Raw genomic sequence first — 24,791 nt, forward strand, 5'->3', positions numbered from 1 at the left:
CTCCCCCCCATGCCATTCTGAAGAAGGGTCTCAACCCGAAACGTCACCTATTCCTTCGCTCCATAGATGCTGCCTCACCTGCTGAGTTTCTCCAGCATTTTTGCCTACCTTAGACTACAGTTCAGTTCAGTCTAGTTTAATGTCACGTGTACCGAGGTACGGTGAAAAGCTTATGGTGCGTGCCAACCAGTCAGCGGAAAGACTATACATGACTACAATAGATCCGTTTACAGTGTACAGGCAGGTGATAAGGGAATCACGTTTAGTGCAAGGTAAAGCCAGCAAAGTCCGATCAAGGAAATGCCACATGTTGGGATTGTAATCCTTTCCTCCAGAGATGCTGCCTGACCCGCTGAGTCACTCCAGCGTTTTGTGTCTATCTTGGGCTTAAACCACTGTGAAGTGGGCAGGTGATAAGGGGGAAGGGCAAGGTAAAGCCAGCAAAGTCCGATCAAGAAAATATTGGGATTGGACCCGTCATGGGGATGCAGCCTCCGGAAGGGGGGGTGGGGGGGAAGGGTGAAGAGTATTGAGGACCCGTCAGGGGGCATCGGAGCGGGGAGGGGGAGGGGAGGATAGGTGGGAGGGGAGGATGGTGGGGGGGGGGGGGGGGAGAATAACGGAGGACACAGAGCGGGGAGGGAGAGGGGTGGACAGGAGAGGGGGGGAGAATAATGGAGCTCAGAGCGGGGAAGGGGAAGGGAGGACAGGAGGGGGGGGACCTAGCGCGCGGGTACTTTGTAACTTTGTACGCGCCCTTTACGTGACGACTATTTGTATACCCTGTGTACTCAAGCAAAGAATTTCACTGAGCCTTGTCACACGTGGCAATGAAATATCCCGTCCCCCTGCAGACCCGCCCTACGCGCAATGAATTGACGTGGTCGATCGAGCCAGGTCAAGATGTGAACTGCACACGCCGTCTCATCACGCTGCCTCAGCCAGAGACGGAACAGAGAGAGACGGAGATGAAGCTGAGAAATATTTCTCTTCGTCTTTCGTCTAAACCTTAACCTTCTGTTCCACGTAGCAGACTGTGAATGAGGTGACCAGTCAAGCGGAACGCAGCCAGCAACCCTTTGGCCAAGCGCAGTGATGAAATCCCATGGAGAGAAGAGGACATTTCACGAAGAATTCTGACAGTCCCGCCAAGATCTCCATTACTGATAACGACTCCAAAAAAAAAAGATAGTCTGTCATCTATTGTTAACCGAGTAGAGAAGTTGGGGGAGATCATGTTGCAGTCGTATAAAAACATTGGTGAGGCCATATTTTAGTTTAGAGATATAGCATGGAAACAGGCCCTTCGGCCCACTGTGTCCGCGCCGACCAGCGATCCCCGCACACTAACACTATCCTACACCCGCTGGGGACAATTTTTACATTTACACCAAGCCAATTAACCTACAAGCCTGCACGTCTTTGGAGCGTGGGAGGAAGCCGAAGATCTCGGAGAAAACCCACGCAGGTCACGGGGAGAACGTGCAAACTCCGTACAGACAGCACGCATAGTCGGGATCGAACCCGGGTCTCCGGCGCTGCATTCTCTGTAATGCAGCAACTCTACCGCTGCGCCACCGTGCCTCTGCACCACCGTGACATTTCAGAGTACTGTGTTCAGTTCTGGGCACCTTGTTATAAGGAGAAATGTTGTCAAGCTGGAAAGGGTACAGAGAAGATTTACGAGGATGTTGCCAGGACTAGAGTGTGTGAGCTATAGGGAGAGGTTGAGCAGGCTGGGTCTCTATTCCTTGGAGCGCAGGAGGATGAGGGGTAATCTTATAGAGGTGCAAAAAATCATGAGAGGAATAAATGCACAGTCTCTTGCCCAGAGTAGGTGAATTGAGGACCAGAGGACATAGGTTTAAGGTGAAGGGGAAAAGATTTAATAGGACTCTGAGGGGCAACTATCATTGCATATCGGCGAGACCAAGCGCAGGCTCGGCGATCGTTTCGCTGAACGCCTCCGCTCAGTCCGCCTTAAACTTCCTGATCTCCCGGTTGCTCAGCACTTCAACTCCCCCTCCCAATCCCAATCTGACCTTTTTGTCCTGGGCCTCCTCCACTGTCAGAGTGAGGCCCACCGCAAATTGGAGGAGCGGCACCTCATATTCCGCTTGGGTAGTTTACACCCCAGCGGTATAAACATTGACTTCTCTAACTTCTGTATAATCGGTGCGGAAATGAACCAGCAGGCAAACTCTTCGGCTGAGAATCATCTTACATTTATAACGGAAATACAATGTAATTACTTATTTCACTAAGACCTAACCACAACCACAAGCAAATCATTTTCAATTTGTTCCCACTTCAGTAGGGTCCGTAACAGAGTCAATACTGCCTCGAATCGAAACACCATTTCATCTTTCTTAAGGGGCCTGTCCCACTGTGTACGAGGTAATTCAAGAGCTCTCCCGAGTTAAAAAAAAAATCAAACTCGTGGTAAGTACGTAGAATGTACGTGGCGGGTATGCCGGAGCTTGTGGATGTCTCTTAACGGCTCGTAACGCTAACGGCAAATACTTGGGAAACGCGGTAAGCTCGTGCAGTTTTTCCGTGATAAATGTCCACGAGAGCCCCAAGTACCTACGAACGGCCATTACCGTAATTCTCCACGTTCGAATCAGGGGAAACTCGGGAGAACTCTTGAATTACCTCGTACAGTGGGACAGGCCCCTTTACAAAACCAACAATACTTATACATTCCTGCGAACTATTGTTAGCACAAGCAAACTCAGGGGGGCCACCCTAAATACCCATTAATACCTGGGAAACCCCTGTAAATATAGACACATTCTGCGGGACCCTCTTCATATTTTAAAGGGCGACACACACAGTGGCGCAGCGGTAAAGTTACTGCCTCACAGCGCCAGAGACCCGGCCTCGATCCTGACTACGGGTGCTGCCTGTACGGAGTTTGTACGTCATCGTGTTCTGTTGCGCTGCAGCAAGCACAGATTTCATTGTTCTATCTGGGACACATGACAATAAAACACTCTTGACCCTCTTGAGGGGAAAGATTTAATAGGAATCTGAGGAGTAACTTTTTCCACACAGATGGTGGTGGGTGTATGGAACGAGCTGCCAGAGGAGGTAGTTGAGGCTGGGACTATACCGACGTTCAAGAAACAATTAGACAGGTACAAGGATAGGACAGGTTTGGAGAGATATGGACCAAGCGCAGGCAGGTGGGACGAGTGTAGCTGGGACATGTTGGCCGGTGTGGGCAAGTTGGGCTGAAGACCAGTTTCCACACTGTGACTCTGTGACTCAGTGACCAAATGCTTTATGTTAGGGAATGCAGGCAGCCTAGCTTCTTCTTAATTTAGTTTAGAGGGTCCGCACCGACCAGCGATCCCCGCACATTAACACCATCCTACTCCCACTAGCAGAATCTCTGCTCTCCAATCGCAGGTTCAGAGTTCACCTTGGTTTGAACAAAAGTGCATGGAGAACGCAGAATGGGCTCCCGCAAGGGTCAGTTTTAGCCCCAACCCTGTTCAACCTTTACACAAATGACCTACCCACCACCAAATCCCACAAATTCATCTATGCAGATGACACCTGTTTGGCCTTCCAAGCACCAGATTTTGGTACATTGGAACAGGTGCTCAATGAAGACCTTGCTAAACTGGACACGTACTGCAAAACCTGGCGCCTAAAACCAAGCCCAGAAAAAAAGGTCTCCAGTGTGTTCCACCTCCATAATGCAGAAGCCACAAGAGAACCAAACATCTATCTGAGCAGGACCAAACTGAAGTATGCCCCCACTCCAACCTACCTCGGAGTGACCCTTGACACGACCCTATCCTTCAAGGAACATCTCAAAAGAACAGCAGCTAAGGTGAAGTCCAGAAACAATCTCCTCAGTAAGCTTGCTGGCTCAAACACTGCGCATTTCAGCACTAGCCCATGCATTTTCTTCAGCCGACCTCTGCGGTCCAGGTTCAGCACTACACCATGTGGACTTGAACTCAACAATTTCATCACAGGAACAATCCGAACTATGGTTCCCTGTCCTATCCAACATAGCCCCTCCACACATCCGCCGAGTAGTCCTCACTCAAATTGCGTACAGTTTTGGTCTCCAAATCTGAGGAAGGACATTATTGCCATAGAGGGAGTGCAGAGACGGTTCACCAGACTGATTCCTGGGATGTCAGGACTGTCTTATGAAGAAAGACTGGATAGACTTGGTTTATACTCTCTAGAATTTAGAAGATTGAGAGGGGATCTTATAGAAATTTACAAAATTCTTAAGGGGTTGGACAGGCTAGATGCAGGAAGATTGTTCCCGATGTTAGGGAAGTCCAGGACAAGGGGTCACAGCTTAAGGATAAAGGGGAAATCTTTTAAAACCAGATGAGAAGAACTTTTTTCACACAGAGAGTGGTGAATCAACTCTCCCACAGAGGGTGGCCAGTTCCTATATTTAAGAGGGAGTTAGATGTGGCCCTGTCCTCATCCAACATAGCCAGCCATCCACAATGGCGGTGCAGGCGAGTAGTCCTCACTCAAAGGATGCTCCAAAAGACCAAAAACTCCCCTCACCTGCCAATTCACATGGGCATCTTCAACCCACCCACTGCTCCACTTCCATCTAGACGACCAATTTGGAAGAACCCACCACCAGCTGATTTCGCCATCCAATCAGCTTGGAAAAAGGAATGGGAGTCCAACGCCGTCCCAAATAAACATCTGGTGTCAGACCCCACCCTACCGGTCCCTGGCACCAATCTCCCAAGGAAGCAGTGGACGACGCTGAATAGATTCAGGACTGGACATGCCCCCTGCTTGGCCAGCCTTCACAAATGGGGCAGCAGTCCAAACCCCACGGTGTGCTGGTGGAGAGCAGCAAACAATGCAACACGTCATTGAAGCATGCCCTCAACAAAGACTCAAAGGAGGACTTGTCACCCTTCATACAGCAGATCAAGAGGCAACTGCTTGGCTAAAGGACTTTGCATTCGCTAAATAAATAAAACTCCCACTAGGGACAAGTTTTACATTTACACCAAGCCAATTAACCTACAAACCTGCACGTCTTTGGAGTGTGGGAGGAAACCGGAGCACCTGGAGAAAACCCACGCAGGTCACGGGGAGACCGTACAAACTACGTACAGACGGGACCGAACCCGGAGCTGCATTCGCTGTAAGGCAGCAACTCTACCGCTGCGCCACCGTGCCGCAGTCCTCCACTACAAGCCCCCACAAACTAGCGACGCGACAAGTGGGAAAAATAATGAGTGGCGTCGACAGAGGTTGCAGGATAAATGTTGCATTTCATGCAAAAACAAGCCTTGCCTCATTAGTCATCGCACTGCTGCGATATACCTCAGCATTCTCCTGCCACAAATATAGTGCTTGGCTTTCACTGCCTTCAGCATATTTTGGAAACGGCCTTAATGAGTTTCATCTCGTTCAGGAGCCATCAAGGTTTTAATTATTTACATGTGATATACGTGCCTGTCAGGGTGGGGAGATGGTGCCAAAGTACTTTCTAAGTTAGGCTTTGCAAACCACAGCATCAAAAAGCTGCCAGAGGAACAGGAACTAACCAAAAGGCAAAGTAATATCCCCCCTATCAGCATTCATCACAGCTCGGTTCGGGAACAGCTCCACCCAAGACCGTGAGAAATTGCAGCGAATTGTGGACGCAGCCCAGACCATCGCACAGACCAACCTCCCTTCCATTGACTCCATCTGCACCTCGCGCTGCCTCGGCAAGGCCAGCAGCATCATCAAGGACCAGTCACTCCCTCTTCTCCACTCTCCCATCGGGCAAGAGGTACAGAAGTGTGAAAACAAACGCACACACCTCCAGATTCAGAACTGCAGTTGCTGGAAAAATCGAAGGTAGGCAAATCCTACCTCAGTCTGAAGAAGGGTCTCGGCTCGCTGCCTAGATGCTGCCTCATCCGCTGAGTTCCTCTAGGTACAGGGACAGTTTATTCCCAGCTGTTATCAGGCAACTGAACGATCCCACCACAACCAGAGAGCAGTGCTGAACTACTAGCTACCTCTTTGGTGACCCTCGGACTATCCTTGATCCTTGGACTATGCTGGCTTTACCTTCCGTTAAACGTTATTCCCTTATCATGTATCTGTACACTGTAGACAGCACCTGAGGCCATGGTCAAACACAGGTTCAGTTTTTGGTTTAGTCCAGTCCAGTCTAGTCCAGTCCAGTCCAGTCCAGTCCAGTCTAGTCTAGTCTAGTCTAGTCTAGTCTAGTCTAGTCCAGTCCAGTCCAGTCCAGTCCAGTCCAGTCCAGTCTAGTCTAGTCTAGTCCAGTCTAGTCTCCAGTCTAGTCTAGTCTAGTCTAGTCTAGTCCAGTCCAGTCCAGTCCAGTCCAGTTTAGTTTAGATTTAGTTTAGTTTAGTTTAGTTTAGTTTAGTTTAGTTTAGAGATACAGATGATGGGCCAAATGGCCTACTGCTGCTTCTGACACTTATGAACATATGGCAAAGCACCCAGGTGCTGAAGGGACGTTTTGCCAGCGTGCGGGAATCGCTATAAACACGTTCGCTCCAGGCCCCTCTTCCAATCGATATTTCTGCTGAAATTGTAAATGTGTTTCTCCGCTCTTTTGACAAGTCAGCACGTTTTAAAGCATTTCATTTTGTAGAATGTGCTTCCAGGCTTTTTACTTTGGAGAGATGAGACTCGTGTCTGATGGCTTTGTATCGCGGCCCGCCTGTGGGCGTGCAAGTTCATTTTTGGCAGCTCAGAATGTCAAGTTGGTGTTGCCGACCCCACCTCTCCCCCTCTTCTCTCCCCCCCCCCCCCCCCCCCCCCCCCCCCCACACTGCAAGCACGCTACAAATAGAGACGGTTCCATCCAAGCATGAAGTGAAGCTGGAGTTAGCACAGTGTACACGAGCACAGCAGCACTACATATACATAGCAACATAGACAATAGACAATAGGTGCAGGAGTAGGCCATTTGGCCCTTCGAGCCAGCACCGCCATTCAATGTGATCATTGCTGATCATCCACAATCAGTACCCCGTTCCTGCCTTCTCCCCATATCCCCTGACTCCGCTATCTTTAAGAGCCCTATCTAGCTCTCTCTTGAAAGTATCCAGAGAACTGGCCTCCACCGCCCTCTGAGGCAGAGAATTCCACAGACTCACAACTCTCTACGTGAAGAAGTATTTCCTCATCTCCGTTCTAAATGGCTTACCCCTTATTCTTAAACTGTGGCCCCTGCTTCTGGACTCCCCCAACACTGGGAAATAGGTGCAGGAGCAGGCCATTCAGCCCTTCGAGCCAGCACCGCCATTCAATATGATCACGGCTGATCATCCAAAATCATTACCCGTTCCTGCTTTTTTTCCCCCATATCCCTTGATTCCGTCAGCCCTAAGAGCTAGATCTTGAAAACATCCAGTGAATTGGCCTCCACTGCCTTCTGTGGCAGAGAATTCCACAGATTCACAGCTCTCTGGGTTAAAAAAGGGTTTTCCTCAAGTTTGTAGTTTTATTTTTGTTCATATCAAAAATAATTAATTTAATTACTATCACCATACAAATCCACCACAGTACAAAGTCACCAAATTACCCAGGCACTCAATTTGCAACCAAATATGTTACAATCCTAACAAATATTCTAAATAACTCTTCTCTGTGGATTGTCACCTTGTCGTGGTGGAGAAGCTCGTGTGGTCCTGAGATCCTGAGAGCGATGCCGTCTGGAGCTGTCGATGCTCCTGGTAGGGCCACCCATGGCGGTAAGGTCGAGGGGGAGGTCTCTGACAAAGAGCGATCCAACCAAGACCTCAACAGTGGAACAGGCGGAGGACGATGGCTGACCTTAGTGGAGCTAACGTCACAACGGCTGGGAAGGCGGATGAAGGCTGCAGCAGAAAAGGGTCTCCGGTCGTCTTGGACTCCATGCCACTGGATCCCGACCCAGATCTGTCAAGGACCTATTTTCTATGTCTATATTGGGGACGATCAGCCATGATGGCAATGAATGGCGGTGCTGGCTCGAAGGGCCGAATGGCCTCCTCCTACACCTATTTTCTATTTCGATGACCGTGTGGTGGCTGTCTGTGCGCCAGTCTCCCCGCGTTAAACAAAGTCACGCACAGCCGTCCTCCATGAGAGGACAGTCATACCCGTTTCGAGTGACCACAGATGATGATGATGACTATAGGGCCTGTCCCACCAGCATACGATTGCATGCGTCTAGTTTGAGGCATAACGTGGTGGTTTGAGGCGTGCGGCCTCGCGAGGCCGGTCCCAATTCGAACCGTGGAGGCGTATGGAGTTTGGCGGGGCTGATCCCGACACCATACTCACCAATCAGCTGGGCAGGAGGCGGGCCGACTGAATTTGGACGTCACACGGCGCCGGGCAGCGACGTCATCACGCAACGGCTCGCCGGCCGGTGACGTCATCGTGCAACGCCACGCGCTATGCGTACGCCGTCAAGACGCTGCGTACGACGTCGAGACGCTGCTTACGGCTTCAATCCGGCTGCGGGTCGACAGGCCGTTGTCACACGGGATTTTCGGACAGTGCAAGATTTTCGGAATCCCCGCGCGATGTCGGGATCAGCCCCGCACAACTCCATACGCCTCCGGCGATCGAAGTGGGACCGGCCCCGCGAGGCCGTAAGCCTCAAGCGACCACGTTTGGTCGCGCTAGACGCATGCTATCGCATGCTGGTGGGACAGGCCCTTAAATAATCACTATACAACCATGTCCCCGTCAACACCACCCGACATGGACATGACCCCAGCAATGGGGCCAGCATCAAGTCAAGTCAAGTTATTTGTCACTTACACATACAAGATGTACAGTGAAATGAAAGTGGCAATGCTTGCGGAATTACGCAAAAAAAAACAGAACAGAATCAGTATTTACATTTTTTTTTAAAGACACAACAGTCGATTAGTAAATTAGTCCCTGGTGAGATAGAAGATTGAGGGGGGATCTTATAGAGACTTACAAAATTCTTAAGGGGTTGGACAGGCTAGGTGCAGGAAGATTGTTCCCAATGTTGGGGAAGTCCAGAACAAGGGGTCACAGTTTAAGGATAAGGGGGAAATCCTTTAGGACCGAGATGAGAAAAACATTTTTCCCCACACACACACAGAGAGTGGTGAATCTGTGGAACTCTCTGCCACAGAAGGTTGTTGAGGCCACAGTTCATTGACTATATTTAAGAGGGAGTTAGATGTGGCCCTTGTGGCTAAAGGGATCAGGGGGTATTGAGAGAAGGCAGGTACAGGATACTGAGTTGGATGATCAGCCATGATCATATTGAATGGCGGTGCAGGCTCGAAGGGCCGAATGGCCTCTACTCCTGCACCTATTTTTTATGTTTCTATAAGTGATTACAGGAAGAAACTCCATCTCATCCTCTCTGTTTTCTCAGCGTGGCAGCGGAGGATCTTGCCTGACCCGTAGCACTTTGTGTCGAACTTGGCATCATGTTTGGCACAAACATTGCGGGCTGAAGGCCTCGTTCTCGTGTTGTACTGTTCTATCTTAGTCTTATTTAGACTATACTGCGAGGAAATAGGCACTTCATCCCACAAAGTTCCACATGGCCCAGTGATCACCCCGCATGCTGGCACTACCCTACACACACTAGGGACAATTTATCATTTTCCGCAGCCAATGAATCTACAAACCAGTACGTCTTCGGAATGTGGGACAAAACCTGAGCATCCGTATAAAACCCACGCGGTCACGTGGAGAACGTACAAACTCCGTGCAGGCAAGTCAAGTCAAGTCAAGTTTATTTGTCACATACACATACGAGATGTGCAGTGAAATGAAAGTGGCAATGCTCGCGGACTTTTGTGCAAAAGACAAACAACAAAACAACCAAACAAATTCTAAACACAATCATAACACACATATTCTTTTACATAATAAATAATGGAAGGAAAAAACGTTCTGTACAGTTAGTCCCTGGTGAGATAGGCGTTTACAGTCCGAATTGCCTCTGGGAAGAAACTCCTTCTCAACCTCTCCGTTCTCACAGCATGGCAACGGAGGCGTTTGCCTGACCGTAGCAGCTGGAACAGTCCGTTGCAGGGGTGGAAAGGGTCTCCTATGATTTTATTTGCTCTGGAGTTGCACCTCCTGACAGCATCCGTTGTCAGGATCGAACCAGGGTCTCTGGCGCTGTAAGGCAGCAACTCTACCGCTGTGCCACTATGCCGCCCCTTATGTTCTACGCTCTATGTTCTGAGCTGAGCTAGTTTTATCCATTGAGGCACAGCCAGTGATGGCAGACACCAACTCGACCCGAAACGTCACCCATCCCTTCTCTCCTGAGATGCTGCCTGACCCGCTGAGTTACTCCAGCATTTTGTGCCTATCGTCGGTGTAAACCAGCATCTGCAGTTCCTTCCGACACACCAAGTCTTGATCTCAATGGGAAGGCAAGGTGAAGGAGATGCAGAAAGGGTGGGGAATTCTGACCTTGCATTCTGATTATCTGATGCAAGAAGAGTCATGGAAACTGATCTTATCACCTGAGCATCAGTCATTGACTTCAGCAGATGGCAGCGATAGACATGGCATTTCTCGTTAATCCCCCTCAGCTCTGCAACCTTCTGAACTATTTATAGCTTCCACCTCTCGGGCCGCACAGTCACTGCCTCACATTGCCTGAGACCCAGGTTCAATCCCGACCTCGGGGGGTGCTGTCTGTGTGGAGTTTGCATGTTCTCCCTGGGACCAAATGGGTTTGAAACAAGTTTATTCATGGATAACCCCTTGAGATGGACAGTCATCTCGTTTTCGAGGGGGTCCAACATAGAACATACAGCACAAGACATAACATACATAGAGGCTCTCATTGACCCACCTACCCACACACCAATCCCAAAACCCCTCCATCCCCACTTGTTATAGTTTATAACAATTGTTAATGGCTTTACCATATACCACCTATCATACTATCAACATATTACATGATGGATTGATGTTACAGCAGCGTAAAGTTAATGCATGTCAGATACCATATACCACAAGAGAGCTATACACCCTCTCCGAAGACTACGTCGTACGTTCGAGAGCACGTTGACCTATACATCATCAACATTCGGGAGCTGCAAGGCGTACGAACGGCACCAACTAGACAGGATAGGATTATTGGTGCTCCACTCCCTTTCCTGCTGGACATGACAGGAAGAGATGTATCAACAGAGCCATCTCCATCATCAAAGACCCCTACCACATAATTCTCCATCCTGCCATCTGGGAAGAGGTACAGGAGCCTTGCAAAACCAGCACTATGCAAAGACTGCTAAAACGGACTTTGCCCCCTGCCAAGTGTCGCGCACAACCACCAACCTGGACACACTGCAGCAGAGCCACTACAATATATACATAAGTGTAATGGCCATGCATATACAATAGTTATGCCAAATGATCACACACAGAGCAAGCTAGATAAAGGAGCTCAAAGACTCTAATACTAGAAACAGGTACATGGTTTTATAAGGAAGGGTAAAAGTGTATTTTTAAATAGACGAAATGAGCTAATAGTTCTTATGGTACTAGGCAGAGTGTTCCAGTCAGAAGGAGCTTTGAATTTAAATGCACGTCTCCCAATTTCTTTGTTAGTTTTTTGGAATGAAAAAAAAGGGTTGCTGAATATGTCTTAGTGAATATGAGGGTGTGTATGGTAATAGGTCTTGTTTTAAATAAGAAGGGGAATTGAGGTGGATACATTTAAAGATGAACTGGAACCAGTGGTAGCATCTTCGAGCGTGGGGGGATAACCAGTTTAGAGTTTCGTACATAGAACAGTGGTGAGTTATATATGGACACCTTAAAATAAATCTGCATAAACTACATTAAGGGTTTGAAGATGTGTATCAAATGTATTCTGATAGACAATATCAGCATAATCCAGTGTTGGTAGTAGTAGTTGAGAGACAATTATTTTTCTCATCTGAAAGGTGAAACAATTTATATGGCGGTAAAGAATAGCTAGATTACAGCTGAGGTTTTTAGTAATCGTCTCACTATGCTGCATAAATGAAAGCGTTGGGTCGAGCCAAACACCAAGATATTTGAAGTTCAATACTTGTTCTAATGGTGATCCTTCATTAAATGATATAGTCAGATCTACAGAATTACCAAGGCCTTGTCTGGTACCAAATAACATACTGCATGATTTATTTTTATTTAAAATTAATTTGTTAAATAATAGCCATTTCTGAACAGAAGTAAGATCTGATTGAAGGGTTCTTTCAATTTCAGACTTGTTAGTACTAGATGTATATAGCACCGCATCATCGGCATATAGTTGTGTTTGACAGTCAGAACAGATATTAGGGAGGTCGTTTATGAAAATAGAGAAAAGGAGTGGTCCCAAGGACGAACCTTGCGGGACCCCCTTCTCAACAATTAAGGAATTGGATTGACTTCCATTAAAGGTGACACATTGGCGTCTGTTATGAAGGTATGAGTTAACCCACAGTAGATTGTTTTGAGAAAGACCAATAGAGTAAAGTTTATCAAGCAGTAGGTAGTGGTCAACAACATCAAAGGCCTTGGTTAGATCAGGAAAGATGGCACCGGTGAGCTTACCATCCTCAGAAGCAGTGAACACATCGCTGGTGAGTTTTAACAGAGCTGTAGTTGTGGAGTGAACCCAGACTGGCATGGAGATAGGATGTTGAAAGTTGAGACATAATGTGATAGCTGGTTGAACACTAGTTTCTCGAGGAGTTTAGCCACCGAGTTGATAATTGAGATGGGGCGGTAATTGTTAATATCTTGTGGGTGGCCTCCCTTATGCAGTGGAGTAACATTGGCACACTTCCATGCGGAAGGGAGGGTACAAGTTGAGAAGGACAAATTAAACAGGTCGCATAGTGGGTACATTAGAATATTAGCTCCTAACTTAATGAATTTAGTCTCAATACCAGCTGGTCCAGATCCACAATCATCCTTTAATTCATTTATAGCATGTTGAACGTCAACAGATTTTATTGTTTGAAAAAAAAAAGAGCTTCTACATGTAGAGATAGCTGGAAAGTCACATATAATAGATGAGTCAAATACAGTAGAGCTACATACAGTGGAGAAGTGCTGGTTGAAAGCATTGGATATAACAGCAGGGTCCTGAATTATGTCATTGTTGACCCGAATCTGAGTGCTGATATTTTGATTTGATTTATTAAGAACATTATTTAGTCTTTTCCAAAACTGTTTTGGATTATGCATGTCTTCAGAAAGATGTTTTTTTTAAAATGGCTTGATTTAGCATTGCGTGTTTTTGTCGTAATGGGTTAATTGGGCGTGGTAAAGTTTCTAAATGTACAGGGAGTGGATGAAAAAGTGAGATAACACAGAACTAATTCCAAAGGTCCACATATTCTATTGTCAGTCCTTAACACCATAAGATCACAAGACATAGGAACAGAATTGGGCCATTCGGCCCATCAAGTCTACTCTGCCGTTCAATCACCTGATCTATTTTTTCCCTTAACCTTTGACGTGCTGGCTAATCAAAGCCATACAGGTTTGCAGATGAATTGGTAAATGTAAAAATTGTCCCGAGTGGGTGCAGGATAGTGTTAATGTGCGGGGATCGCTGGTCGGCGCGGACCCGGTGGGCCGAAGGGCCTGTTTCTGCGCTGTATCTCTAATCTAAACTAAACTAAGACCTAAACTACCAATCCCCGCTTTAAGAATACACAATGTCTTGGCCTCCACAGCCATCTGTGGCAATGAATTCCACAGATCTACCACACTCTGGCTAAAGAAATTCCTCCTCATCTCCATCCTAATTGTACGTCCTTTTATCCGTGAGGCTGTGGTTCGAGACTCTCCCAATACCGGAAACATCCTTTCCAATGTCCACTCCATCCAGACCTGTCATCATTTGGTTGCTTTCTACAAGGCATCCACTCATACAACCAAACTCCAGCGAGCCCAGATCCAGAGACATTAATCTCTTCAGATTCAAGAAGGGTCTCGACCTGAAACGTCACCCCTCCCTTCTCTCCAGAGATGCTGCCTGGCCCGCTGAGTTGCTCCAGCATTTTATGCCTACCTAGGAACTTTATTCCTTGGATCACAGAAGGTAAAGGGGTGATAATAATAATAATAATAATAATAATATCTTTCATTGTCATTGCACATATGTGCAACGAGATTTTGGTATGCAGCTTCCATCCGATGTCATAACTTAAATAACTAGTAACATTTAGATTTAGATACCCCAAGACCATGGCTTGTAAAAAGAACAACAGTCAAAACAGACTAAAGTGCAGATGTGTCTGTGTGACGTGACCATCCGAGGGAGACAGTCCAGGGGGGGTGGGGGGCTTTCAGCAAGGCCGGTTCAGAGCCACTATAGCTCTGGGGATGGAGCTGTTCCTGAGTCTGGATGTTCGGGCGTAGAAGGCCTCGTAACGTCTGCCGGAGGGAAGTAGTTCGAACAGTCCATTACAAGTGTGTGAGGGTTACACAAAAAAGCTGGAGAAACTCAGCGGGTGCAGCAGCATCTATGGAGCGAAGGAAATAGGCAACGTTTCGGGCCGAAACCCGGAAGGGTTTCGGCCCGAAACGTTACCTATTTCCCATTTCCTATTTCCTTCGCCCTTGGTTTCGGCCCGAAACGTCGCCTATTTCCTTCGCTCCATAGATGCTGCTGCACCCGCTGAGTTTCTCCAGCTTTTTTGTGCAACCTTCGATTCTCCAGCATCTGCAGTTCCTTCTTAAACGCAAGTGTGTGAGGAGTCTTTATGGATACTGACGGCCTTCCTGAGGCACCGTGTGTGGTAGATGCCCTCCAAGGCTGGTAGCGGTGTCCCAATGATCCTCTGCGCTCTGTGGACGACGCGCTGAAGAGCTCTCCTCTCCGCCTCCGATACCACACAGAGATGCCATGCATTAGTATGCTCTCTGTGGTGCAGCGGTAGAAGAATGTCAGCAGCTGTTGGGGCAGACCAGTCTTTTTTAATGTCCTCAGGAAGAACAGTCGCTGCTGTGCCTTCTTGACCAGCGCAGCGGCATTGGTGGACCACGTGAGGTCCTCTGAGATGTGAGTGCCCAGAAACTTATAGAGGTGCATTTTTTTCAGTTTTGTTTAATTGAATTTAATTTAGATTGGATTAGTTTATTGTTGCGTGCAACAAGGTACTGTGTTTGAGCTTTATCATTGTGTGCTATCCAGTCAGCGGAAAGACTATACATGATTACAATCGAGCCATACACAGTATATAGATGCAGGATAAAGGGAATTAAACTTAGTGCAACATAACATAGAAACATAGAAACATAGAAATTAGGTGCAGGAGTAGGCCATTCGGCCCTTTGAGCCTGCAATTCAATATGATCATGGCTGATCATCCAACTCAGTATCCCGTACCTGCCTTCTCTCCATACATGATCCCCTTAGCCACAAGGGCCACATCTAACTCAGTCTTAAATATAGCCAATGAACTGGCCTCAACTACCCTCTGTGGAAGAGTTCCAAATTCACCACTCACTCTCTGTGCAAGATCTCGAAAAAGTTCAGTAAAGTCCGATTAAAGATAGTCCGAGGGCCTCCAATGAGATAGATGGTAGCTCAGGACTGCTCTCTGGTTGTGGTAGGCTGGTTCAGTTGCCTGATAACAGCTGAACCGTCCTAACACCAACTACAGAGGGAATTCATGTGGATGAATTGCAAAACATTGCTTTTTTCCCCACGGTCGGGGAATTGAGAATTAGAGGGTGTAGGTTTAAAGTGAGAGTGTAAAGTTTTAATAGACAATAGACAATAGACAATAGGTGCAGGAGTAGGCCATTCGGCCCTTCGAGCCAGCACCGCCATTCAATCATCCCCAATCAGTACCCCGTTCCTGCCTTCTCCCCATATCCCCTGACTCCACTATTTTTAAGAGCCCTATCTATTTTTAAGAGCCCTATTTTAAGAGCCCTATCCCTATCTTGAAAGCATCCAGAGAACCGGCCTCCACCGCCCTCTGAGGCAGAGAATTCCACAGACATTTTTAATAGGAACCGCTTGGAAGAAACTGTTCCTGGATCTGGTGGTGTGCGTTTTCACACTTCTGTGCCTCTTGCCTGATGGGAGAGGGGGCAAGAGAGGGTGGCCGGGGTGAGACTAGTGCAGAAGGGACATGTTGGCCGGCATGGCTAAGTTGGGACCGAAGGGCCCGCTTCAATGCTGTGTTGACTCCCAATTTCTGGGAGCCAGCATTCCCAGGTCATCTCAATAATTATCCTGGCTCCCAACAATGACGAGACATCTTCTCCCCTCTCCCATCGGGCAGGAGGTACAGAAGTGGGCCGAATGGCCCAATTCTGCTCCTATCACTTACGACCTTGTGAACCTTTCGCTGCAACAGGCAGTGGGGGAAAAAGCACAAAAGCAAAAAGGAAGCATGATCTCTCAAAGTTTTCAGACAGCTTCTGTCTGGAAAAAAACTTCAAATGATTGCTTCAGCACATCCTCCGTACCACGGAAGGAAATTTCACAAGAAAGCTACAAGTGGGGGGTTGGTGCAGGAAGGAACTGCAGATGCTGGTTTACACCGAAGATAGACACTAAACACTGCAGTAACTCAGCGGGACAGGCAGCATCTCCAGAGAGAAGGAATGGGTGACGTTTCGGGACGAGACCCTTCTTCAGACTGAGAGTCAGGGGAGAGAGAGAGACACGGAGATATAGAGATATGGAAGATATGAAAACACTGATCAACGCCTCTAATTCCTTAGGCTTAGGAAGTTCGGCATGTCCCCTACAACTCTCACCAACTTCTACAGATGCGCCTTAGGAAGCATTTTATCGGGATGCACCCAGCTTGGTTTGGGAACAGCTCCATCCAAGACCCGCAAGAAATTGCAACGAATTGTGGACGCAGCCCAGACCATCACACAAACCAACCTCCCTTCCATTGACTCCATTCACACCTCACGCTGCCTCGGCAAGGCCAGCAGCGTAAACAAGGACCAGTTGCACCCTGGCCACTCCCTCTTCTCCCCTCTCCCATCGGGCAAGAGGCACAGAAGTGTGAAAACGCACACCTCCAGATTCAGGGGCAGTTTCTTCCCAGCTGTTATCAGGCAACTGAACCATCCTACCACAACCAGAGAGCGGTCATGAACTACTATCTACCTCTTTGATGTCCCTCGGACTATCCTTGACTGGACTGGCTTGCACTAAACGTTATTCCCTTATCATGTATCTATACACTGTAAATGGATTAATTGTAATCATGTATAGTCTTCCCGCTGACTGCTTTAGCTTGCAACAAAAAGCTTTTCACGGTACAGATGACAATAAACTAAACTAAATTGATAAAGTCCAGTAAAGTCTGATTAAGGATAATCCAAGAGTCTCAGTAGGATGGTTCAGTTGCCTGATAACAGCTGGGAAGAAACTGTCTCTAAAACAGTTCTAAAAATCATATTTTGCTGTACAGCATGCAGGATATATCATATTTCTCCAACTTTTTCTATTCCTTTCTCTCTTAATGTATGCACTCTCTCGCCCTTGACTGGAGAGATTATAGGACAAGAACCTTACTTACCCCTCCTCTGACTGTTCTCTCTTCTTGTGCCAGTCAAAGCGATGCAAACATGCTGCATTTTTACAGTGACACTGGCTAAGATTTGATACTAGAGCCTCACAGATACAGTAGAAACAAGGTTAATACACAAATGGACGCAAAGTGCTGGAGTAACTCAGCAGGTCAGGCAGCATCTCTGAAGAATATTGTACAGGTGATGTTTTGGGTCGAGACTTCTGGGCATCTTGTGGGTTAGCTGGGCATCTTATTTCCATCTCCCCCCCCCCCCCCCCCGGGGGGGGGGGGGGGGGGGGAGATGGAAACAAGACACCCAGCTAACCCATTCTCCTCTCCCTGCACTTGATCCATATCCCTCCATTCCCTGTATGTCCATGTGCCTGCCTAAATGCCACTGTTGTATCTGCCTCCCACTTGTGGCCACGGTGGCACAGCAGAGAGTTGCTGCCTTACAGTGCTTGCAGCGCTGGAGACCCGGGTACGATCCCGACTACAGGTGCTGTCTGTACGGAGTTTGCACGTTCCCCCCCCCCCCCCCCCGTGACCTACATGGGTTTTCTCCGAGATCTTTGTTCTCCTCCCACACTCCAAAGACGTACAGGTCTGTAGGTTAATTGGCTCGGTGCTAGTGTCAATTGTCCCTAGTGTGTGTAGGATAGTGTTAGTGTGCGGGGATCGCTGGTCGGTGCAGACTCGGTGGGCCGCAGGGCCTGTTTCCGCGCTGTATCTCTAAACTAAACTAAACCATTAACCCTGACATCGAGTTCCAGGCACTCAGAACTCTCTGTGTAAAAAAACTTGCCGCGCACATCTCCTTTAAACTTTGCCCCTTTCATCGTGAAACCAATCTTCTACAATATATATCCACCTCGGGGGGGGGGAAGGGAATCACTAAAGATGGATGCAAAATGCTGGAGTAACTCAGCGGGACAGGCAGCATCGCTGGAGAGAAGGAATGGGTGTCAATAAACAATAGACAATAGACAATAGGTGCAGGAGTAGGCCATTCGGCCCTTCGAGCCAGCACCGCCATTCAATGTGATCATGGCTGATCATCCCCAATCAGTACCCTGTTCTTGCCTTCTCCCCATATCCCCTGACTCCGCTATCTTTAAGAGCCCTATCTAGCTCTCTTTTGAAAGCATCCAGAGAACCGGCCTCCACCGCCCTCTGAGGCAGAGAATTCCACAAACTCACCACTCTCTGTGTTAAAAGTGTTTCCTCATCTCCCTTCTAAATGGCTTACCCCTTATTCTTAAACTGTGGCCCCTGGTTCTGGACTCCCCCAACATCGGGAACATGTTTCCTGCCTCTAGCGTGTCCAAACTCTTAATAATCTTAAATATTTCAATAAGATTCCCTCTCATCCTTCTAAACTCCAGAGTGTATAAGCCCAGCCGCTCCATTCTCTCAGCATATGACAGTCCCGCCATCCCGGGAATTAACCTTGTAAACCTACGCTGCACTCCCTCAATAGCAAGAATGTCCTTCCTCAAATTAGGGGACCACAAACTGCACACAATACTCCAGGTGTGGTCTCACTAGGCCCCTGTACAACTGCAGAAGGACCTCATTGCTCCTATACTCAACTCCTCTGGTTATGAAGGCCAACATGCCATTCGCTTCATGACGAGACCCCTCTTGATACTGACGACGGAGAGACCAGTTACAACAGGCGTATGATACTGCTAATGCCTGTGGTTCAGTAGGAGTGCAGATTCTAAAAGGGGTACATATTCGAGTTTGATAAAACAAAGTGCACAAAATGCTGGAGGAACTCAGCGAGACGGGCAGAATCTCTGGTTAGAAGGGATCCAGGGGTGACTTTTCGGGTCGAGACCCTCCTTCAGACACACACAAAAAAAATGTGCCTGCCTTCCACAGAACTTGCAAAATATTACAACGTAGAACATTGACCTTCACACTTTTGTCCACCAGTTCTTCACACCCCCGCCTTGGCTACTGAGTGACTCACATACTGACTGCACGCACTCTCTCACTAACAGATAAGATATTTGCTCTGCTGCTGGATATCTGGGGATTTAACATAACCCCCCCCCCCCCCCCCATGTGTCAAATATATGTTCTGTCCTCTGCCTCCCCCATTGTCAGAGTGAGGCTAAACGCAGGTGGGCAAAATTGCTGGAGAAACTCAGCGGGTACGGCAGCATCAGATTCAGATTCAGATTCAGATTCAATTTTAATTGTCATTGTCAGTGTACAGTACAGAGACAACGAAATGCATTTAGCATCTCCCTGGAAGAGCGACATAGCAAACGATTTGAATAAAAAATAATAAGTGTCCGGGGGGGGAGGGGGTGGTGATTGGCAGTCACCGAGGTACGTTGTTGAGTAGAGTGACAGCCGCCGGAAACTCCGCAGCATCTATGGACCGAAGGAAATAGGCGACGTTTCGGGCCGAAACCCTTCTTCAGACTGATCGCAAGGCTAAACGCAAATTGGAGGAACAGCATCTCATATTTCGCTTGGGCAGCTTAATGGCCTGTCCCACTTACGCGACCTTTACAGGCGACTGCCGCCACCCCGTGATGGGGTCGCCGAAATTTTCAAGGCGGCGACAAGAAAGACGCTACGACTCTTTGGTCGCAAGAGGTCTCCTATGGTAGTGGGAGGTCTCCTATGGTAGTGGGAGGTCTCCTATGGTAGTGAGAGGTCTCCTATGGTTGTGGGAGGTCTCCTATGGTGGCAAGAGGTCTCCTATGGTCGTGGGAGGTCTCCTATGGTAGCCAGAGGTCTCCTATGGTAGCTAGAGGTCTCCTATGGTAGTGAGAGGTCTCCTATGGTAGATAAAGATATTAATATTCTAATTTGATAATTTTGTTTAAGTGTTTTTTAAATTGCTTGAGCTTTTTCCGGGTCCACGTCCGTGCCCGCCTGTCCCTGGAGAGGGAACACGCAGTGTCCATGGGGACTGTGGAGGCCTTCCGTGAATGCTGGTCGCCGTTGGAGGTCGAGTGTTTTGTTGATAAGGTTGACGTTATATTATTTTGATGATCGTTTGTTTGTAAACTGTCAACATAGGCAGCCTTTGATTGTGTTAACACTCTATGTTTATTTTATTTTTTTGAATAAAAGTAGTTTCATAATTAAAATTTTTTTTTTTTTTTTAAATGGTAGCAAGAGGTCTCCTATGGTCGTGGGAGGTCTCCTATGGTAGTGAGAGGTCTCCTATGGTCTTGGGAGGTCTCCTGTGGTAGTGAGTGGGAGGTCTCCTGTGGTAGTGAGAGGTCTCCTATGGTCTTGGGAGGTCTCCTATGGTAGTGAGAGGTCTCCTATGGTCTTGGGAGGTCTCCTATGGTAGTGGGAGGTCTCCTATGAGAGGTCTCCTATGGTCGTGGGAGGTCTCCTATCATCGTGGGAGGTCTCCTATCGTCATGGGAGGTCTCCAAAGAGTAGTGGCGTCTTTCTGGATGCCACTGAATTTTCAGCATGTTGAAAATTTCGGCGACTTATCACTGGTGCCAGCAGTCGCTTGTAAAGGTCGTGAAAGTGGGACAGGCCCTTTACAGCCCAATGGTATTAATGTTGATTTGTGAAGAGGGAAATGTCACCCATTCCTTCTCTCCAGAGATGTTGCCTGACCCGCTGAGTTACTCCAGCTTTTTGTGTCTATCATTAGTTTCTCTAGCATCAATTCATTCTCACTCTCTCTCTCTCTATCCCACCCCCACCCAAGTCACACCAGCTTCTGGTTTTCACCCGACAAACACCTAACGCTGGCCGGTCTCCTTTACCATTGTCACTTTTTCCGCACGTCTTTCATTCGTTGTGTCATCACCGCCTATATCTCTCGTTTCCCCCCCTTCCCTAAACCAGCCTGAAGGAGGGTCCCGACCCGAAACGTCACCCATTCCTTCTCTCCCGAGACGCTGCCCGCCCCAGCCGAGTTCCGCCAGCATTACGCCCCAAACCATACCTTGGGCTTCAAGCACTTCTCCTTGTCCGAGGCGTTGGAGGCTTTCCGCCGTATCATTGTTGCAGAGTTCGATCGAGCGCCGAAGTAACGAAGAGGTCTAACCCAAGCTGAAGATGTCGTGATACTGTCTCTGAAAAAACCACAAGAGGCAACTTCCTTCACAGCTGCGGAAGCGCTATGTGCGACGAGTTACAGGAAAATCTCGCTGTTTCCAAAGCAGAACTCGACTGACCTAAAATTAGTTTAAAAAAAACTTGCTGGCACAGTCCCTTGCCCAAGCCTGCCTCGAATTGCCAGTAATGTTTCCCCTCAGCAAAATCTACAGACCCTCCCCTCAAATTACCCTCGCGATTGGGTTCATCGTTTAAGGTACAACAAAAGAGAAACATATTAGAAACATAGAAACATAGAAATTAGGTGCAGGAGTAGGCCATTCGGCCCTTCGAGCCTGCACCGCCATTCAATAGGATCATGGCTGATCATCCAACTCAGTATCCCGTACCTGCCTTCTCTCCACACCCCCTGATCCCCTTAGCCACAAAGGCCACATCTAACTCCCTCTTAAATATAGCCAATGAACTGGCCTCAACTACCCTCTGTGGCAGAGAGTTCCAGAGATTCACCACTCTCTGTGTGAAAATAGTTCTTCTCATCTCGGTTTTAAAGGATTTCCCCCTTATCCTTAAGCTGTGACCCCTTGTCCTGGACTTCCCCAACATCGGGAACAATTAGTTCTTCACACCCTCAATTTGTGATTAGTTAATGCCCCTGTCCCACTTAGGAAACCTGAACGGAAACCTCTGGAGACCCGTACTGTGAGGCATGGCTTTAAGGTAGACAAGAATGCTGGAGAAACTCAGCGGGTGAGGCAGCATCTATGGAGCGAAGGAATAGGTGACATTTCGAAACATAGAAAATAGGTGCAGGATTAGGCCATTCGGCCCTTCGAGCCTGCACCGCCATTCAATATGATCATGTGGTGGTCATCCAAAATCAGTACCCCATTCCTGCTTTCTCCCCGTATCCCTTGATTCCGTTAGCCCTAAGAGCTAAATCTAATATGCCCCTGTCCCACTTGGGAAACCTGAACGGAAACCTCTGGAGACTTTGCGCCCCACCCAAGGTTTCCGTGCGGTTCCCGGAGGTTGCAGGTGGTTGCTGGAGGTTGCAGGTCGTGGAAGCAGGTAGGGAGACTGACAAAAACCTCCGGGAACCGCACGGAAACCTTGGGTGGGGCGCAAAGTCTCCAGAGGTTTCCGTTCAGGTTTCCTAAGTGGGACAGGGGCATAGGTGTGTGGTCGGGGGTTATGGGGAGAGGCAGGAGAATGGGGTTGAGAGGGAGAGATAGATCAGCCATGATTGAATGGCGGGGTGGACCGATTTGGCCTCATTCTGCTGCCAGAAGTTACAGATTTATGACATTAAACGTCAAATTTAATTTTCAGTTCTTGGCGTGATGCCTGCATTTCTGTTGGCCATCGAAACAGGTAGCAAGTCAATACACAACAGACAATAGGTGCAGGAGTAGGCCATTCGGCCCTTCGAGCCAGCACCGCCATACACTGTGATCATGGCTGATCATCCCCAATCAGTACCCCGTTCCTGCCTTCTCCCCATATCCCCTGACTCCGCTATTTTTAAGAGCCCTATCTAGCTCTCTCTTGAAAGCATCCAGGGAACCGGCCTCCACCGCCCTCTGAGGCAGAGAGGCTCTGAGCCAAGTCAAGTTCATTTTATTTCTCTAGCACATTGAAAAAAACTGTCGATGGCCAAAGTGCTTTACATCAGTGCAGGTGCTAACATGCTACATACAGTGTTACATAGATCTAACAATACATATGTACATAAATACATACATACATACAGCGCTCCCTCAGAGGACCTCAACAAACGCTTGTGAGCAGGTAAAACTAAAACGGAAAACACTTGGAATACTCAGCAGGTCGGGCGCTGAATGGGTCGGGCCAAACATCCATTGTCATAGTCACCCAGTACAGGAACGGGTGGCGCAGCAGTAGAGTTGCTGCCTCATGGGGCCAGAGACCCGGGGTTCGAACCTGACCATTGACCCAAATTGTCCCTAGTGTGTGTAGGATGGTGTTAATGTGTGTGGGGATCGCTGACTCAGTGGGCCAAATACCCCCGTCCCACTGTACCCGTTCATTCCAAGAGTTCTCCCCAAGTTTGCCCTCGGAGATTTACGGTAATGGCCACTCGTCGGTACTCGGGGCTCTCGTGGACATTTTTCAACCTGTTGAAAAATCTTCACGAGTTTTCCCGAGCTTACCTGCCGTTAGCGAGTCTTCCCGAGTACCTGCCGTTAGCATTACGAGCCGCTAAGGGACGTCCCCGAGCTCCGACGTACCCGCTATGTTCATTCCCCGTGCTTACCCCGAGTTTTATTTTTTTTAATCTCGGGAGAGCTCTTGGAATGAACTCGCACCGTGGGACAGGGCCTATTTCCACGTTGCATCTCTAAACTAAACTAAACTATACTGAATGTTTGAGAGGGAACTGCAGATGCTGGAAAATCAAAGGAAATTGGCAACGTTTCAGTCTGAAGAAGGGTTTCGGCCTGAAACGTTGCCTATTTCCTTCGCTCCATAGATGCTGCCTCACCCGCTGAGTTTCTCCAGCATTTTTGTCCACCTAAACTATGCTGAACATGGTTATTGACAGACACAAAGTGCTGGATCAGGCAGCAACCCTGGAGAAAAAGGATGGGTGACGTTTCAGGTCGGGACACTTCTTCAGACAGGGACCGCTCCTTCACTATCTCATGTAGGAAACGGTATGCAGAGGTATCAGCGCGCCTTGCCACTGAAGCCATGGTGACGTCATGGACTTTAGTCTTTCGACTTCAGAGATACAGCATGGAAACAGGCCCTTCGGCCCACCGAGTCCGCGCCGACCAGCACACTAGCACTATCCTGCGAACACTGGGGACAATTTACAGAAGCCAATTAACCTACAAACTTGGAGTGTGGGAGGAGACCAGAGCTGCAGGAGAAAACCCACGCAGTCTACGGGGAGAACGTGCAAAACCCCGTACAGACAGCTCCTGTCCTCTGGATCGAACACGGGGGGTCGAACTCTGGCGCTGTGAGGCAGCAACTCCACCGTGCCGGCCCGGGAGACGAGCGAGGAGAAGATGGCAATCTGATAGCCTTCAGCAGAGCAGAAAGGAGATAAGCCATCGCTGACAGGGGATATGAATGGTAGGCGGGCGGAGTGTGTGTGTGTGTGTGAGGACGTGACACGTTTCAAGTCTCTGGCTCAGAGAGCAAACTTAACGTGTCAACTAGTCACCGATCCCTCCGATTCAAATCTAC

At 48.3% G+C, this 24,791-nt stretch overlaps 1 protein-coding gene across 1 annotated transcript in view; it reads right to left on the bottom strand.

Moving 5' to 3' along the window:
* The window catches only part of LOC129703059 (SAM domain-containing protein SAMSN-1-like), a 48,821-nt gene extending 26,388 nt beyond the window's left edge, over positions 1-22,433 (bottom strand). The window contains exon 1 of the mRNA XM_055645248.1: positions 21,460-22,433. Within this exon, the coding sequence (XP_055501223.1) occupies positions 21,460-21,516 (57 nt within the window). The 5' untranslated portion in view covers positions 21,517-22,433. The remainder of the gene's footprint in view (positions 1-21,459) is intronic.
* Between the last annotated feature and the right edge of the window lie 2,358 nt (positions 22,434-24,791).

Source organism: Leucoraja erinacea, chromosome 13, assembly GCF_028641065.1.
Source record: "Leucoraja erinacea ecotype New England chromosome 13, Leri_hhj_1, whole genome shotgun sequence".
Taxonomy (NCBI): domain Eukaryota; kingdom Metazoa; phylum Chordata; class Chondrichthyes; order Rajiformes; family Rajidae; genus Leucoraja; species Leucoraja erinaceus.